General features: G+C 34.5%; 1 protein-coding gene across 3 annotated transcripts in view; it reads right to left on the minus strand.

Annotated features, from left to right (window-relative positions):
* Positions 1 to 19,883, minus strand: part of LOC118197210 (motile sperm domain-containing protein 2-like) — a 145,307-nt gene that overhangs the window by 80,305 nt on the left and 45,119 nt on the right. For all 3 annotated transcript variants that reach the window (XM_085815523.1, XM_085815525.1, XM_085815526.1), the window contains exon 2: positions 2,755 to 2,901. In XM_085815523.1, coding sequence (XP_085671649.1) covers positions 2,755 to 2,901 — 147 coding nt within the window. The remainder of the gene's footprint in view (positions 1 to 2,754; positions 2,902 to 19,883) is intronic.

The raw sequence follows: 19,883 nt of genomic DNA on the forward strand, positions 1-19,883 counted from the left end.
ATCTGGAATCGCCAAACTCCCGACAAGTCCGGATTGACTTTTGACTGTACAAATAACTTGAAATGAAAATCAATTTAACCCTCTGGCTGAACATCCTGCGATTTGCACGGCAACATAGAAGTTGTTGGAAGTTTAACTGAATTATAAAATCAGTAAATCTCTTGAACCACTGCCTCGGTGCTTGCTTAAGTCCATAAAGACTGTTAAGAAGCTTGCACACACGACTACTGTTGTCACTGTAACCCATTGGTTATTCCATGTAGATTGTTTCTTGGGGATCACCATTCAGAAATGCAGTCTTTACATCTAATGCATAGATTTCAAGATTCTTTTGAACAATGATAGCCAGCACAAGTCGAAGTGATGATGTACTAATTACAGGAGCATAGGTCTCAAAGTAATCAATGCCTGGCTTCTGTTCAAAGCCATGAGCAACCAATCTAGTTTTGTAAACATTATTTCGTTTGATGCGCAACACCCATTTACAGGATACTGGCTTTTCAGACACCCATAATCCGGACCTCAAAGCTAAAAACTTTCTGCGCATGCGCCGCGTTGACACACGCAGATAGGCGATTAAGCGTGCGCGTAAGACCTTTTACGTGTGCGCAAGTGCAGAATACGTTTTCGCGTGTGCGTTTTATGTATAACGGACGGAATAAGCTAAAATTATCTAATTATCTATTTCACTTAATGTTGATGATTGTGTTGTTCCTTAATTTTCAAATTGGATCCGACTTATTATTTTTTGCAGACTGTAAGAGCAATACTATAAAAGTAAACTTGAACTTTCGATTATATCAAATAGAATTTTCAATGCTGGAGCTCCCAAACAATCTACAAAACGAAAGTATGTTTCGATGTCCATCAAACAAAAAGTGGAATTGCTGGAAAAAATGGATAAAGACATGAAGAAGGTGACACAGAGGTTATTGAAAGCGAAAAAATTTCGATTGACAAATTAGTCGATATTCTCGACACAGCAATTATAGGACTTGAACAGCGGAACTTTGTAACTGAACAAGAAATTATGTCTGTTTATAGAATTAAAGAGAAAGTATTATCACATAAAACAAAGCAACTTAAACAACTTACATTGAAAGAAATGTTTAATAATGTAAACAAATAAATATTAAGCTTTTTTTTGTAAATTTTGATACCCTTTAGATCATAATTGTTCTTCATTTCATAAATTACGCTTTCATATTTTTAATTTTATAATTTCTGCATGCCATCTTACCAGATTTAAACTGATGATCAATAATCCGGAAAAATCGATAATCTGGAATTGCCAAAGTCCCAACAAGTCCGGATTGACTTTTGACTGTACAAATAACTTGAAATGAAAATCAATTTAACCCTCTGGCTGAACATCCTGCGATTTGCACGGCAACATAGAAGTTGTTGGAAGTTTAACTGAATTATAAAATCAGTAAATCTCTTGAACCACTGCCTCGGTGCTTGCTTAAGTCCATAAAGACTGTTAAGAAGCTTGCACACACGACTACTGTTGTCACTGTAGCCCATTGGTTATTCCATGTAGATTGTTTCTTGGGGATCACCATTCAGAAATGCAGTCTTTACATCTAATGCATAGATTTCAAGATTCTTTTGAACAATGATAGCCAGCACAAGTCGAAGTGATGATGTACTAATTACAGGAGCATAGGTCTCAAAGTAATCAATGCCTGGCTTCTGTTCAAAGCCATGAGCAACCAATCTAGTTTTGTAAACATTATTTCGTTTGATGCGCAACACCCATTTACAGGATACTGGCTTTTCAGACACCCATAATCCGGAATGATCTATAATCCGGACCTCAAAGCTAAAAACTTTCTGCGCATGCGCCGCGTTGACACCCGCAGATAGGCGATTAAGCGTGCGCGTAAGACCTTTTACGTGTGCGCAAGTGCAGAATACGTTTTCGCGTGTGCGTTTTATGTATAACGGACGGAATAAGCTAAAATTATCTAATAAAGAATAAGAAGAAGCAGGAAAATTTGCGCAATCTGCAATTTCTGCAGGGATGAATTTTTGCCATCTATTTAACTGTACTTGTTCACTCTTTCCTTGTTCAAGGTTTCCGTTTGGCTTTTCTGTGATGTTTAATTGTTTATTTAGATGTGGGCTAACAAGTGGCGTTAGTAGCCCACATTTCTGCCAAATATACAAGAATACGTAAGTTAGCATTTTGCATCCGCTTTTCAGAGCTCAAAGATGTCTGGCAGGAAACCTTTCCCGAGTGATATAACCTATCTTCCTAATGATATTTCCGACACTGATAGTAGTTCTGACTGATTTTCAAGTACATTGAAGATAGTTATAGCGAAACTGATGAGAATTTTTCGGATTCCTCTGCAAATAGCGATGAATCCGAAAATTCAGTTTCTATCGAAAATGTTCGAGAGTGGTGCAAAATTGATATGCAAAATATTACATTATGCAAATATTTTCATTAGTATATATGTTTTACCTTTGTATTTTATAAAATAAATCATAATTTAACAAATATTAATTTTCAAAATTTTAATGTTATATCATTATTCTTTAATTTCAGTATTCTGACAACCTTTTTCTATGATCTAATTCTATATTGAAAAAAATTCTTTTACAAAAAATTTTGAAATATGAAAATTTGATTTGAAATATGTAATAAAAAATATGCAATTTTTGAACCTATTTCGATAAAAAAGTACGCAGTGAGAGGGTTAAAGAATATATATGTATTCAAGTATATTTACATATATACATTACTTTTGACTCCAAAATCCTTCCTCCATTTTAATGCTTCATCCACCATTTCTAAGGCAGCTTCAAGGTTTCCTTTTTTATGTAAAACAAATCTTTTACAATAGGCATCATCAGTCTTGATACGCTCAATATCAACATCTTCATAATCATCTGAAAGCAGAGAGAAAGAATTCTAAGAATTGAGCCATATAAGCTTTTTTGAAGTTCAAAACAATTTCAACACACATTTGCAAAATGTTTCTTTAAGAAAGTAAGTTCAATAACATTTGGTTTCCTGTAATTCCAAAATATTTTACGATTACTTACGTATATACAAATGCACTGCTAGCTATAAAAAATGTTACCCCATTTAGGAAGCATATAAAAATATGCAATTTGTATGAAAAGCAATATGCAAAGATGCCGACATATGCAAATGATTAGAATTTCTTAGCAGATACACATCGATTGCATGCTTTTTCTTTTTAGTTGCTGTCGGAGATCATATTATGCTTATTTAAAAAGAAAACTTAAATCAGCATGTTTCAAAGTCTAATTGTAAGAAAATTTTAACTTACTAGGGCTGTGAATTATGGCACTGCACAGTTGCTGTTTACTTTGTTTGAGATTCAATGATTGCTACGAGAATTTGCAGTCATTGTCATCTAAAAGTGTCACATACAGTTGAGAGATCTCAATGCCTCCACTCAAGAATGGCTAAAACAACAGACATTTTGTCTGCATCATTGCTAGGGAATTTATAGACACTTCACACACTCTGGGTCAAAGTTATGCTGCATAGAATCATGTACCCACCTATATGGTGCTGTGTGCAATGTCATAGATTTTAGCAAGGTGAGCCTTGCTTTCTCTGCTGAAGCACGAGGAATAAAAACTAACTTTTTCTCTTAGACTTACTTCTTTTTTTTTTTTTTTCCTGCTCACTGCCGATATCAGGCATCAGCTCGTGCGCGTTAATGTTTGATATTTAGCTTCTTGCAAGATGTGCTTCCCCTTTTTTAAAATGTTAAATAAAGTTGGTTTTAACAGTTAGCTGAAGTTTGTGATTTTTAGGCGTTTCTGATGACTTTCTGGAGGAGTCTAATGACGATAAAATACCACCATATTTGGTGACCATGAATTAAAACTACACTGGTACACCATATGTTGCAGCTATACCTGCCTTGAAAATTAGTTGTGATTTTGCCCATGTATTTTGTATGGAAGATGCTTCTTCCAGGTGAAATCTTGTGGTACAGAACTTATGCTGCAGTTTACATGCTGCTGGAGAAATTTTTGAGCAACCTGGATGGATTTTGCGATTTCATGGCAGTATTATGTCAGTAATGGAGAATGTTTTGAAAGGTCTTTCCTGGGAAGCCTGTCTGATATGCCTGGATGACATCATCATCGTTGGAAAGAGTTTTGAAGAACATCTAGAAAAACTTAGAAAGGTGCTTCAGAAACTGAGAGAAGCCAATTTGAAGTTGAGTCATGCTAAATGGAAATTATTCAGACAGAAACTGACTTACCTCGGACATGTCATCTCTGCCGAGGGTGTGTGTACAGATCCGATAAAAGTGTCAGCAGTTAAAAATTGGAGACGGCCCGAAAATATTCAGCAGCGAAGAAGTTTAATGGGACTTTGCACCTGCTATAGAAGATTTTTTAAGGATCTTTCTTCCGTCGCAAGATCCCTCTACAAACTGATAGAAAGGACCCTCTACAAACTGATAGAAAGGAAACATTCAAACAGTTCTTGTGGACAAAAGAATAGGAGGATGCCTTTAAAAACTTGAAGGGAGCTTTAACATTTACTCTAATCATGACATATCCTCAGATCAAAAAACTATTATGATCGACACGGACACAAGCAATGAGAGTGTCGGTACTGTTTTGCCAACCTTTTCACAGATGGTCGTGGCTGCAAATAATTCTGTTGAGTATTTAAATAATATAATAATCATTTTAAATCATTTAAAGAAAATAAGTAAAACTTTTTAAGTTCTTTATATATTTTGGATCGCGAAACAGAAAGAAATATTCTAAAATAGTATTTTAAGAGATCAGTAATTACAACTGGCTGACAAAGAAAAGTTTCACCTAGCAAAGAAAGAAAATGAAATGAAAAAAAGCAACATACAAAATAAAGCTATTGTTTTCATTTTGTTTTCCCTTCCCCCTTCAATAATTTTTTCTTCGATTGCATATGTAAAATTACAAGTATATTTTATCGAATCGCCAATAAAAATCTTCATTGTTTATCTGCAAGAAATCTCATAATGATGCTCCTATTTGATTAAACGCAGAATCAAAAATCAATACAAAAAACTTCTATACGAAGAGACTAACTCCTGTTACCTTTTCAGTTAGTTTATGCTCCCATAAATTATACATTTACTAGCGACCCGCTCCAGCTTCGCACGGGTATAAAATATATAAATCAAAGTCTATAATCATAGACTGAGTCGAGCCTCACGCTCTACTGACGATTCTCTGTCCCTCTGAACCGTATGCCTATCTCGATCCCGGCTGCGGCGAACCTCACGCTCTACTGAAGATTCTCTCTCTCAGCTCTATATCCCTCCCGAGCCTGATTGAGGCGAGCCTCACGTTCCGTTGACGATTCTTCATCTCTTGCAGAACGTACTCTTCTGGCATTCACTGTACTACGACCTATGTTCAAACGACGACGTCTTCCAGACATGACTTTATAATTTCTGTAAAAAATTTACTCAGTTCTATATGTATGATTACCTATGCACAAATTGCCATATTATTAGTATATGCCGCAGTAAAAATATCTAAATACTTACCATTTAGAAACAAAAGATAATCAACAATCATAAAAAAACAAAAGATACCTATTCTATTCAGTTCTTTTTTTTTTAACTGAAATACCTCAATTTAAACTACGATTTTAATTAAATTAAAAATACTTAAAAAATAATTTGCTATTTGTGCGACTAAAAACAAAAGATAATGAACAATCATCAACAACTAAAGATACGTATTCTATTAAGTTCTTTTTCTAAACTTACATACCTCACCTTAAATCACGATTTTTGAAATTAATTTTCCTAATATTAAATTGATTTAACTCTAAATTTTAACCAAGATCTTAATAGAAAATTCCAATCCATAAATTATGGTTTTATTTAATCTAATCTTATCTAACCTTATGTACTTATAATTACTATAAGTGCGATTTAAAAATTAACCTTAGAATAGAATATCATTTATATTTTAAAACTACTATCATACAATTATGTATTGTAACTTACTTATAATTACTGATACGTTGTCGCGCTGAAAAGCATGTTTTTATTAAGTATATTGTAATTTTCCTCGCTAGAGAGCTTCGATAATAAACGCGTCCGATCGCTGCTAAATTCAAAGTGCTATAGGGAGAACCGCGGCCTCCGACGCGCTATTTATAGGCACGCTCCCGCCGCCCCGGCCGGCCTGTACCGCCGCAAACGCTAAGTCCCGCAATTTTTAAATCTGTAGACCTTTTCAATGTGTACAATACTTAGTACATTATTTTGATAAATCTCGTAGAGTTCAGCCTGCGTTTGCAATGTAAGCGGAAAAAATGTAATTATTTACGACATCACATTAGAAACCTCAAAAATAACAGTATTTCTCCACTATTTAATGGATGTTATTATACATATAAACCTTCCTCTTCAATCACTCTATCTATTTAAAAAAAAACCGCATCAAAATCCGTTGCGTAGTTTTAAAGATTTAAGCATACATAGGGATATAGGGACAGAGAAAGCGACTTTGTTTTATTCTATGTAGTGATGATGCTTTTCACCTGTCCTACGTAAACTACGAGATTACAGTTATAATTTGCCTCGAGAAGGTTGATGCGCATTCGTACATGTATTTCAACCTGTAAAAAGGATGAGAGAAACTGATATATAGACAGGCGAGAGCTTCGTGTTTCAAGACACACCAAATAATAAATTATTAAAAAAAATAATAGTAGTAGTAAACGTATAATCTATTATTAGATGACGGACCGCTAAAAATTCAGGGGTGATTGACTCCCACTTCATAAATCTACCATACTTCAAAATCTCGAATTGTTTGAATCCAAATTACGCTTAAGAAGAAATGCGCGCTGAAGATCGAAATAAACTAGTTGTATTTCTTTCTCGGGCTAATGTCCTTCAGTTGGGATTGCTAGTAGCCTCGAAATACATACGAAAGCTTTCACTTACAGAAAATGTAAATTATCTTCCTTAATAACAAGAGAGTAAGCAACATTGGCCCGAAAATCCTTCCGCAACAATTTCTTATGGAAGTCTGGCCGTGACCGAATTAGAAGGTCACGAGCATCGAGATTAGTAGCCGTACATTCCGAAACGATGCCTGAAAGAATTCGAAAGGTAATTTACAAACAGCACATCAGGTTCTCGCGAAGTATCCAAAACGAAGCTCTAAGGAAATAAAAATTCAAACAAGTTTTTTATTAAACATAAATATAATTGCTTCAAAAGTCAAAACACATGACAATAATCGTTAAATACAGATGAATAATAATAAATATTGGAAGGTTCATACGAACCTTTTGGGTGAGAATTATAAAAAATCACATTTCATGATTAAATAGAACTCTATTTAAACGTAACTTCAGGGGTAATCAAATTTCAGAAATAGAATAACAATTATAAGAAATGAAATCAACAAAATGCATCGTTTTAGGCAGTACTCATGTCATTGGGACTTTTTTAACTATTGTTTTACATTTTCCTCTGTACATTACCATCCAATTAATATGCTTTATCTCTAACTAATAAACGAGGAAAAAAAAAATTCTACAAAACTTTGTAACCAAGTTTTCATTTCGGAAACATTTCTATCTACTCTATATACATTCCTAATGGAAATATTCACACAGCATAAAATTTTAATGCTAATATCTATGACGGTGAAAAGTACAAAGTTCTTTTACAGAGAATTTTTAATTTTTATGCGAATTTCTCTGTGGTCTCCCACATTAAGAAATATAAAAATCAAAAGTGCCCCCAAATGTCTATTATAAAAAAATAAAATATTTTCCCTTGAATCATATGAGTTGAAAAACTGGGAATATACATATAAAATTAAAATAAAATTCAAATCTTATAATCAGTTTCGCAAGGTAGAAAAAAATGAATTGGTAATACAGTACCGCCGAATATTAAAATCCCTTCAGAGCCAAAACTATCTGAGTTTATTAAATGCCTGAATTTAATAACTGGCGATTTCAATATCGCAAATTACGATTTCAACTTTGAGTTTATTTAGTAACTAATAATCTAAAATTAATACTTAAATTATTCATTAAAAAATAATGTTAAAATTTAACTATCTGACAAATTTTGGAAATTTATTTTTAATATATATATAAATTTCATAATTACACAGCTGACGAAATTTAGACTTTTACGAAGAACTGCTCTGTAAGTGATTGTTTCAAATTATTCGTCAACTATCTTTCAACTTTCAGGTTTGTAAAACGATTGAAGCTTTTCCGATCTACCTTTAAATTCATGAATTTAGAGTGTGTAGTGATTTTTCTCATTTAAGTTGAGGTTGGCGTGTAGTCACTTTCCGTACCAATTCCACTATCAGTTTCAGTGACTCTTTTAACACTTGCTGTAATATCAATATTTTCACATGCTGTCTAAATATTATCATCAATTCCAACATATTCTAAAAATGAATCTTCATAATTTCCCTCGCTGATATCCGAAATATTAGAAATAGCTTGTTATTATTCTTCGACTTCTAAATAAACACCGCATTTTATAAAAACAATTTCTCTGTTTTTGGAAACTGCTTCCTATGCATTGACCATAATATACGTCGCTTCTAACAAAGAGATCGACTTGGTTATCTCCTTCGAAGCGTTTGTATTTTCACAAGATACAATTTTGTTAATCTTTTTTTGATTGACTTTTTTTCTGCAATGAAGTTTGAACGTTTTATAATGCCTTGGTATAAAGGTTGAATAACAGTAGTTTTTGCAAGAAGAAACACTAATTTAATATTTTCAGAACATTATCAGTTCTCTGCTCTATTTCGAAAGGGAATCGGTAAAAATGCTGCTTGTTGTCCATGGGTTCTTGTTATTATAGTAAGTTAATAGGCAATTCAGGTGTTCTACCTTTTCCAATAGCTTCTTAATTTTTGCATCCGTACTGCAAATTGGATTCTCGCTAATAGCACAGTAACTCATTTCTTTAATTTCTTAAAACCACTAACTAGTACTTTAAACTTTAATTTCTTATTCACTATTTCACTTTTATGTGTGATCCGGTAATTCTAGACCAGTTTCATCTGTTATGATTCGTGTGGCTTGTATTCTTTTAGAAACCCGAGTTATTAGTTTAAAAAAGAGATCCAGAACTGTTAAAAAAAGTGCTTTTATAATAAATAATTTTGAGGTTATAGATTTATTAATCTTAACTCCTAAATGAACTGAATGTTTAATATTTGTACGAATGTAATTTAAACGAGAGAAAATCAATAATTTGCACTTTGTGAAATAATTCAACGTAACTTTAGCATCGAAGCTTTATTTCACATACACTGATTACAAAAGAATCCCACAAACTCCCCGAGTTCGAATACCGATACTCTTAACAATGGCATAAGAATTGATTTTAAAAACCGAAAAAATTTATGCACGCATTCTTAGAGCCCATAATGTTACAAAACACAAACGAAGTGATTTTGTACCAACGTAAATTATATGTGATATTTATTACTTTAATGTTGTTTAATGCTCAGAAAATATAAATTGTATATATTATAAATTTAATTACTATGTTAAATATGTTTAATATGCCATTAAATAATTAAAGATCTAAATTACGAAAAAGTGCGTTTATTGCTTTCAATCGCTCAGCCTATTAAGAAATCATTTGAATGATAAAGGTCTTACGCATAGTCTAATGGCAACACACTGAGAACTAGCTATTTGCCAAGCCACGTAAAAAAATTACAGACCTTACGTCTCGTATACTGGCAATACGAGCAAGACTGGTAGACGATAAACGCCTGGTAACGTAAAGTGACATAATGTTTTAACAGACTCCGTTATAAATGTTTGTAATGTCAATAACTTCTATTTATTTTCATACTCGCAAAAGATAACTCCTGCATATCTATAATATATAGTAAATCATAAGCTTAATTATACTCGTATCACATGCATCTTAAAATCATCACAGTGTTATGCTTCAGGCGAAGTGAGAAGACAGGTTTCCCTTTCATTCCATTTAAACCTGAAACTTTCCCTTAAAGTTCAGGCTTTCAAGGACATAATAAAAAAATATATAATAAAAATAAAAACACGGAAAATGTTGTGACAGAAGACAACAGGAAAATGAGTATCAGAAAAACAGATTCTTGTGCACTTCAAAAATGTTTTACTTAATTCCATCTTATAAAACATTTTCAGAATTCTGGTTGCAGATACATAAATGTAATTTCTACGTTTCAGTCGAAAAATATTTTGTCAAAATTTTCAATCTTACTCTTATTACTGAAAATCTTTCCTCCACTATTTACTATCGAATTTGAAGTTATTCCTGCTTTAAAAGTGAATTAACAAAGGAACTATTTATTATTAAAAGGAAAAAAAAAAAAAAAAATCTGAGGTGGTTGCCACATAACTTCTTTGTACCGGCATATTAAATTATACACAAATTTTACCTATATTTCATTTAACCTTATTTCCTCGAATTATCCTAACTTAATTAATCGATCCCTCAAGGCAAAGTGAAAAATGACATCAAAAATTGAAAATTTTGAAATCAAATATCCCGATCAATTTTTGTCATATGGGAGTCAAACGTTTAATTTTACTTTTTCGTAACGAAAATGAAACTTTCCCACATAGAAATATTGAAACCGGGAGACCGCTTTAAAAGTTAGATTTCACTTTTTGTCTAAAATATTTTTTTTTAAATTTGACATTGCCCAAACATGAATATTTTCTTCATTTAAAACACTTCTGTGGTTGAAAGTATATGACTACGACAAATGATTTCAAAAATTTCGTTCAAAGATTTCTCACAGTAATTATATTTGAAATTACCAAAACATTAAATAGAATGCAAACCAAAGCGCAGAGAAAGCTAATCCGATCTCAAAATTACAGCAGCTAAGTAAAGAATAACAACTGAATATGCAACTAAACTGAGATGTTTCTCTCCGGCTTTAATAGCTTTTTAAATCGGCCACGAGAAGGTTCTCGTAACTTTAGTTTTCTCGAGGTTTCTGGAAAAGCAAAAGAGCAGAATTACTATTACAGCTAACACAGTAGTCAATTACATTTATTCGGATTAAATATAAATTAAAGGATACTTATTTATTAAAAGTGCACGTGCTCTTGTATTTTTACTTTTCCCGCGTAACTTTCTCTTAAAATAAGTCTCGTTGTGCATTGCACGGGGGAATAAAACAATTTTAATTACAATTCTACTAAAAAATAGGTCACTGAATACAATATTTAAAAGATTTATTTAAAATGATAACGGATACCTTGATACATTATATACTGCGTTAGAAAATCATATCTAATTATGATTATTGTTGTTTATCTGCGTATTCGAGGGAAATAAAGAAGCTTTTTTTTTTTTTTTCCCCCTCTTTCTTTTTCCCTGCAATGACAACATTTGTCGGTTCGTGTGCACTATATAATGGTAATTTAACATAATGGACCTGCTGCAAGATTGCTCAGAAATTTTTGCTACACTAGCAAAAGTTTTTACATTTTAAAACAGATTGATGAAGCTGATACATTTGGTTTGTTTTAATAAAGAGACAAAAAATTCGAGGAACAAATTAGAATTTCTTTCGAAAAGCCGAATTCATATTTTGGAAAAAAGTTTTATTTTTCAACGAGAACAAATTTAAAATTCATGTATTAATACAACCGTCTGTTTATTCACAAAATCCTTAATAATTCAATATAAGTTTAAATCGCGACACATACCCATGATATGAGGTTTATTATCAATTAAAATTAAATTTATTCACATTTATTCACTCAAAGAACATTAGTTATAATTCAGTTAAACAATTGAAACCGGCGAAAAATCCAGAAGAATTTTGATCTGGAATAAATATCAATATAAATAGTTATCGGAAATACAACAGATTAGATAGTGCCTGAACTACAAACATCAAAGGTGCGAGCTCGAAGATCACAAGATAAATCATAATGTCATTATTCGATTACTGCCCATTTTCATCGTAAACAGTATAGCTAAATTTACATCCTCGATCGTTAACAAATAGGATCAACAGCATGCACTAACTGTACTGAAAACATACCAAAATATCCGACCGAATTACAGTTTAAGAGAATCAGTGAAGAGGAAAATGTTGCATAATAACAGAGAACAAACGAAGTAATTTTTTTTTTAACATGCGGGTCAAACGTTTCGCCTGAAACTTTTAATCTCAAGGTAAAAAATTGGTGCTTTCGTAAAACGTTTTTTCAAAGGATAATACATCAGCACCAGCGCCCGAGCAGATTTATAAGAATGATAGTATACTGTACGCCTTAGCAATTTTTTTATGAATTACCTTGTTTATTTTCTTGGAGTACAGTGTATAAAAGAACTTGCAAAATTGAAGCTAATGACTTTCTGCATTTTATGCGCGCAAAAAGACTTGAGAAGGATGCACTATTTTTCGCCAGATGTAAAAGCTTCATCAGAGATGACACACGTAGGTGCCTGCTGTTTCCACTTTATGAGAAAGACTAAATTTTGTGGAAGTTATTAGTGATAAGAAACAAATGAGCAATTCTTTTGTTATCATGCATTTAATTAGCAGTATGGGAGTAGTTATTCATATCACAATTTGAAAATTTAATTGAAAGTTTGCCTTCTCTTTAGAATAACATCCCATTCTTGCTACGGCTGCTATTTGTTGTAGGTTAGTAGTCAGACGACTTTTTGCACGCGATATAGTATATTAGTATGACGCTATTAATTGTTGATGTGTCTTGCGCAATTTCTTTTGTAAGTTTGTTTTTTAGTTTCCTTCGATCCATTATCTAAAATTAGACCGATGTTTGCCCCTTCTTTCATATGTATTGTATTCTGTTCACTACTGCGCAATTGTGCTGCGTGTTTCTGATCACATTTAACACTGACCGGCAGTCAGGCTGGATATGCGATTTGTTGAAATGTTGGTTCTTCATCTATACTTCAATTCTTTCTTTTTGCTGTTATCTCTACTTGGAGTAGATTGCTTTCATTTGCTTTCCAGGTTCACCTGGTCCATGTTTTACTAATTTTGTTCTTAAGGACATATAGCCATGCGTGAAAGCTAAATGATTTGATGACACAGTTATTAACATCTTGGTAATGACATGATGTAATGTTTGTAAATGGTTGGGATTTTATATCAGTAAAAGAAAACTTCAATTAAAAAAATCTGAAACCTTTCAGATTTTACATTATGTCCAAAACGGATCTTTTTTTTAACGTTTTGTGTGTTACCTTTATTTATTAAATATCACGTTTTTCGCACTTATACTATAAAATTCAATTCAACACCAATATCGCAAACTAATTTTAAAATGATCATATCTTTAGAATTTCCGATACAGTCTCGTGAGATTTTTTTTTTTCGCACAGTGTTGCCATTGGTCGCTTTGAAATCGTAGAGCTTGTTAATCAAAAATTCGTTCAAGTGTTACAAAATATGAAATCTATAATAAAGCAAATTCCAGCGTCTAGATGCCCATATTCGGTGAAGGATTACGTTATTCAAAATTTGATGGCTCTCGATACCGCTGTTTTATCACAATGCGAGGAACATACATACATTTATGCAAATTCTTCATTATTTATGTTCCTTAAATATAACACAAGGCGATAATATTTGGTGGTAATAATTTGAAGTCAATTGTACATTTAAAGTTTTCAACGCAAAATGCCAAGACGAAATTAATAGCCCTTCTAGGCTAACGCCCTTTGGGCTATAAATTTAAAAAACTGAAAATCAAAGTTCAGAATATTGTAATAAGGTAATATTTGATGAAGAAGGTAAATTTAATATCTTTCGCCAAATTTTAGCAAGCAAAAGAACCAAATATAAAACTAATGCTAACTGGATCAGTAGCAGTGGGGAAGGAGTTGCAATATATGGTTACGGTACTTTTAAAAAACCATAATCTTACATTTACTGATGTAATCATGCATCGACATAAAGAAACTGACATTTTAAAACGAAGTTCGATTATAACGACTCAAAACCTTATACTGCAAAATAATTCCAAATCCTATCGCAATAATAATCCTCGGCATACTAATACGAATATTGATTTAAACTTTGTTTAGCATATTAGCCCCCTCCCACCCCCCCAAAAAAAGGGAAAAATGGAAAACTAAATATTTATTTCAATAATGTGAATCGAAAGGAGAAAAATTAGGCTAGAAATAATAAAAAGGCTTAGATGAATGCATGACAAAAAGATTAAACCCTGTTTATCGGAGTTAATGATAATACTTGAAAATTTCCAAGAATTTTGTAACTTCACTTTTATTTGGTTGTATAATAAGCATAATATATAATACTTTCGTGTCATGATTTTCCCGTTCAAAAAAGGAAATTTTCTAAGCTCAATATTTCATTTTTGGAAAAACCCCTTAATCTAAAAATACTGAGTAAACACAATCTTCATAGGAAACCATGTTTTATAATTTCAATTCAATGTATTTAAAAATCTGGCATTTCCGGAAATCGGAAGTGTGCTATTACTTTTGTAAAACACCATATATGGGTGGGGCGCTCGCGATTTATTTTCAATCCACTGCAATTTTTTTTATATTTGTTTAAATGTTGTAATTATTTATGCATTGTTGGTATGTAAATGATAGACTGTCGAAAAAAGCGAGATTAACAGTGTAATCTAGATAACCTGCAAAGGAGTTAATTGTGTGGTTCGCTTTTTCCTTACTTTTTCCCCCTCACTCTCCTTCAGGAAAGGACAGTGATATGACACTTTTATATAACTTTCTTTTGATATGTATTAGGTAGACTGATGAATCTTAATCCACTATTATGTTTAAATAAATGCGTTATCTTGCAATTTCCGTCTACAACCTCTTTTGGGATTAATCCTCCTAATTAGCTGTGATCACGCTGATGCTGCGCTGGATACAAGGTTAAGAGAAATTACTCTCTAATTTGGTAATTGTTGTGAATATGTTTACTACAAGAAACGTTTGCAAAAAAATTATTATGAGACTGAGTGAAAAAAATCATAGTTTAACTAAATAATAATAAAGAAAAAAATTGTAAAACGAATAGACTGTAATTTCATATCAAAACTGAAAAATAAATTTTTCGACGATACAAAAAATGTTGCATTCAAGTCAAATGGAAATTGCAAAACTGATTTCCAGTAATTACTCAACATGGAAATTCAAAATGCGAATGTTACTAATAAAGGAGGATCTTTACGATGTAATCGAAGATACAAGCCCTATTACAGAGCAGAGAATAGTGGAGTAAATGGGTTCGGCAGTATAGCATGATGATAAATTTATTTTTCGAAAACAGCCAGATAATTCATATTAAACATGAAACTTCTGCTAAAACCACCTAAGAAAAACTCAGACAGGTATATGCAAGGTCTAATTTCTCAAGCAAACTATTTCTTTTGCGAAAGCTTTACAGTTTGAAGCTTGAGGAATACGGAAATATGCAAACTCGCATAAATACCTTACTGGAGTTAGTCGACAAGTTCAAAGCAATTAGATGAGGACATAAAGGATGATAATATTTCAGCACTTTTGTTCAATGCCTAGATCTCACGATACGCTCATAACCGCTCTTCCGAACTAAACACAGAATTCTTAAAAGGAAAATTAATTGACGAATTTAACAAGAGAGATTGAAAGCCATTTTTAAAGCCTCATTTCAAAACAAAACAAAGATTTGCTCGTATTGTAACAAAAATAATCATTTTAGATCAGAGTGTTATCTAAAATCGAAACACAAAATGAACTGTGCCAAAACTCGAAGAAAAACATACGCGCATTCCAAAATATGCAAAAGCATATGCGTGTAACCTCGCGACGAATCAACAAGAAACAAATAATAAAACACTGGAAATCAAATTCAGATGCGGTGCTGTCGCTCTGTCTAGTAATGACATCGTACATCAGTCAGCGGAGAGTTTTGTTTTTGATAGCTATATGGTCACTTAACCTGTTCCGCCAAAGTTGATGGGCACTACAGGGTTAGGAAGTCATCCTAGTCATTGCTAGCAATCTGACGGTTAGGCCGCCTTTTTACATTAATCTTTAGTTTCTTGGATATAATTATTTTCATTCACTTGTTTCATTATCTCTAAGATGCCCTTGTTGCAGTAATAGTCCGTGAACAGCCTATTCACAGGATATGTGATGTAGTCGGAAGGAAAGAACTGCTGTCGAAGGTGCTCTGTCAGAGGGCAGGAGAGCAGGTAATGAAGTGCGTCCGCGTCTTCCCCGCGAAAACCACGGGAACAGTTGAGGAATCGTCTGTAATACGCTGGGAATTTCCCGTGGTTGGTACAGGCCTGGAGAAAGAGTCGATTGCATTTCAGCCTCTTTGAAAGTAGGTATTGGGAAGACGTTGTAAGTAAATCTTCCTGTCTCTTCTTCCTGCCATCGTGATGACCATGCCTCTTAGATTGTTGTCTTGAGAAACCTTTTTGCAACTTCTGCGGAAAGCGGAACTTCCTTGTCAATTTCTGGTTTGAGAGTTCATCCGGTATTAGCTATGCGGTATTAGCTATCATGCGGTATTAGCTAGTTCATCCGCTCGTTAGTTGCCTTTCTGCCCGGTGTGTCCTTTTATTCAGTTGATCTTTAAAGGTATGGAGGAGCCTAACGTCAAGAGGATCTGTCCAAGTGCTGCCCTGTGCGGATGTTTTGGAGGAAAGGAAATCTTTTAGAACGCCCATGCTATCAGTGAAGAATGACGTGTGAGCTGCTGGTTGCGTACCTAACCATAGTGCTTCTTCTTTGAGTGCGAGGGATTCGGCTTGGAAGACTGAAGCATGGATGCTTAGACGGAATTGTGCTTGATAAATTTCTTCATTATTCGAAAGACTCTGAACGCTGCCCCTACTCGTTCTGAAATTTTTGATCCGTCAGAGAAAATCTCTCTTTGTTGTCCTGAGGGCGGCGATTTGCAAAAGGGAAGGATTGGTAAATCTCCTGGGTGTAAGACAGGGGGATCTTGGAAGCTTTCTATGCTGGCATAGGATAGATGCAAATCTTCGTTAATGTGAAGGTCCTCTTTGTAGTGAAAAAGTCGGTAGATTGATCTTTCTAATTCTGTTTTTAGGTCGAGTGGGAGCGTACCATTTAGAACAAGAAGTGCTGCGGTTGATCTGGTGCTACACGCACTGGTGATTTTTAACAGGATTACTCGCTGTATTTGTTTTAGTTTTTGACATATTTTTGCTGCGCCAGTCATCCAGACTGGGCAGCCGTAGAGGATCATGCGTTCAATTGCATTTAGGTGTGTGTTTGGTGTATTTAATTTCGGCAAATCACACTAGGGCTATCTGCCTAAGGGGAGGGATGCCTTCGTGGAGGACTTCCTAAGGGAAACTGGCTCGTATACACGTTACACATGGGGAAAACCACGAAAACGCCCATGCAGTCAGCCCGTTCGCGGGATTCGAACCTCGGACCGAACTACCAGTGTTCGGTGACTTTACCGCTCGGCCGCTGGTGGGCCTCAATTGCATTTAGGTATAGATGTTTTAACAGGCGCCCCTTTTGGCTCCACTTTTCTGTGATTTTCCTGTTTAGTTTATTGATGATTCGATGCGTCTTATCTCAGACTTCCGTAAGATGCGATACCCACGTGAGCTTCTTATCAAGCGTGAATCCGAGGTATTTTATGGTATCCTGGTGTCGCAGTGGATGCCCTTCCCACTTTATGCGTGGTGGATTCGCGTCTATTTTTGAGCCCTTTGGAAAGACTATCATCTGTGTCTTTTCAATACTGAAACACAGTTTGTTGTCTTGACTCCATTTTGTAAGCAATTTGAGTGCTGCGTCTGCTCTAATGTTGTCCTATTGCCTCCATCTATTATGAATATAATATCGTCGGCTTAAGCTTGTTACTTGACATTGCTCCAAAGTTGATATTTAGCGCTGAGTCTGCAATTATGTTCCACAGGATGGGCCCAATATTAGACCCCCTGTGGGGCTCCTTTGTGGTAATTCATCGTAATATTTAAGGCGTCTCTTTTATAGGTCACTTGACGTTCTGTGAGGTAGCTTGTGATCAATTGGTAAAGATTCTTTGGATATCGCAGGTCTTTTAAGTTTTGTTTTGAGCGCTGGCCACCATAGATTATTGAAGGCTGACGCTACGTCAAGCGATATTATACACGTATGGAGGTTATTTTGTCTGTTATTTGAGATGATGTCTTGAACACGGTTGAGGGCGTCGATGGTGCTCCGGCCTTTAGTATACCCGTATTGGGCGGGGTTCAGTAGTTTGTTTTTGACCAGGTAATATGTTAATCTCTGCGTAAGCATCTTGTCAAGGACTTTGCCCCACGCTGAGAGTAAGCAGATAGGTCTGTACGAACTGGGCATGGACTTTGGTTTTCCCTCTTTCTGGAACAAGACCAGTTCTGCGTTTTCTCATTTCTTTGGAAAATAACCTAATTCAAAGCACTTGTTAAAGAGTGCTAGAATTTGTTTGTCGTCCGCAAGCCTAGGTTTTTCTATGGTTTCAATCGTGAGGCCATCCAGACCAGGAGCTTTACCTCTGCATGTTGAGTTTATCGTACGTTGCATTACTTCGAGTGTAAAAGGCTGATCGTCTTCCGAGTTTGGAATCTCGGTTGATTGAGCACGGATATCTGCGTGATATGTAGAGTCCTGGTTGGGGTCGTCTTCTGGAAAATGGAACCTCATTATTTTCCTAACTGTTCTACTCTCGAATAGACGCAAAAACTGCGGTGATTATAGCGGACTCAACTCCCAGTTCTGGAACTTTTGTCTTTCAGCTCTCAGGAGATTATAGCACTTGCAATAGGCAGTGACTCAAGATTTATACTGTCCGTGGTCGGAAGCCATCATAGCGGTGCACTCACTCACTCACTCACCAATCACGGTATACTGTCCTCCATCGCAGGACATTGCACCAATCCTGACAAACCTAGAAAAGTTTATGCAGAATAATAACAACATGACTACAAGAATTACTGGAGATTTCAATGCCAAAAGTACCCTATGGAGCTCACATAATACGGAAACACGAGGCCTCAAAGTTTGTGCTCGTCATTGTGCCATCGTCTTTTTGAACTGAACATATCTGCAATGGATCCATGCTCTTCCCTTTAGCTAGATCGAAGTATGTTCAGAACGGAGAGCTGACAGTGATTTTGTTCCATGTCATGTCCTATGCTTTTTTCTTTTCTTTATACATCTTTTACCGGTACTGTGCACGTACCCTTTGGTAAAGCAGCCTGTTATAGGCCCTTTCCTCTCCAGTTGTTTTTTTGGAATCTCTTCCTTGTTGCTCTTACTTTATTTCCTGAGAATAGTGAGATCCTTTATCCACCATGGGCAGGTGCGCGATCTTGGTTTTGAGTTATGTGAGAGAACCGTTCTTTGATAGATCTCGTGGAGACTATTGGTAACTTCTCATATATTTATCGAATTCTTCGATAATTGTCAAATTTCTAGAGTCTACTAGAGATTTTGAGACACTCCTTTTGAAACTTAGCCAGTCGGTAGGTATGTCGTACATTGATTTTCGTTCTTCGCCATGTTGGGTAATGAATGCTGGAGACGTCAAAATAGATATTATTATGATCGCTGTTGTTTGCTTTGTCCGTTACCTTCCAATTATCGATCCGGATTCTGTCTCTACTTATGATAAGTGTAAGTGTTCGAGATTTGCAAGAACTACCCGTTCTCCTTTCTCCTAATAAACTTAAAATAACTTTACATATAAAATTCCAAAGCGTCATATTTATTTTCAAAATCCGTAGAACTACAACAAACTACAACAAAAATCAGATGGTTGCCACTCTTACGGGGACAAACTATGAAAAGAAAGATAACAATTGAGGCTGGGTTCTAACAATACTCCCCCCTTTTGAT

The sequence above is a fragment of the Stegodyphus dumicola genome, chromosome 4 (assembly GCF_044657685.1).
Source record: "Stegodyphus dumicola isolate Sdum_Otavi_A_Nest chromosome 4, ASM4465768v1".
Lineage (NCBI taxonomy): Eukaryota > Metazoa > Arthropoda > Arachnida > Araneae > Eresidae > Stegodyphus > Stegodyphus dumicola.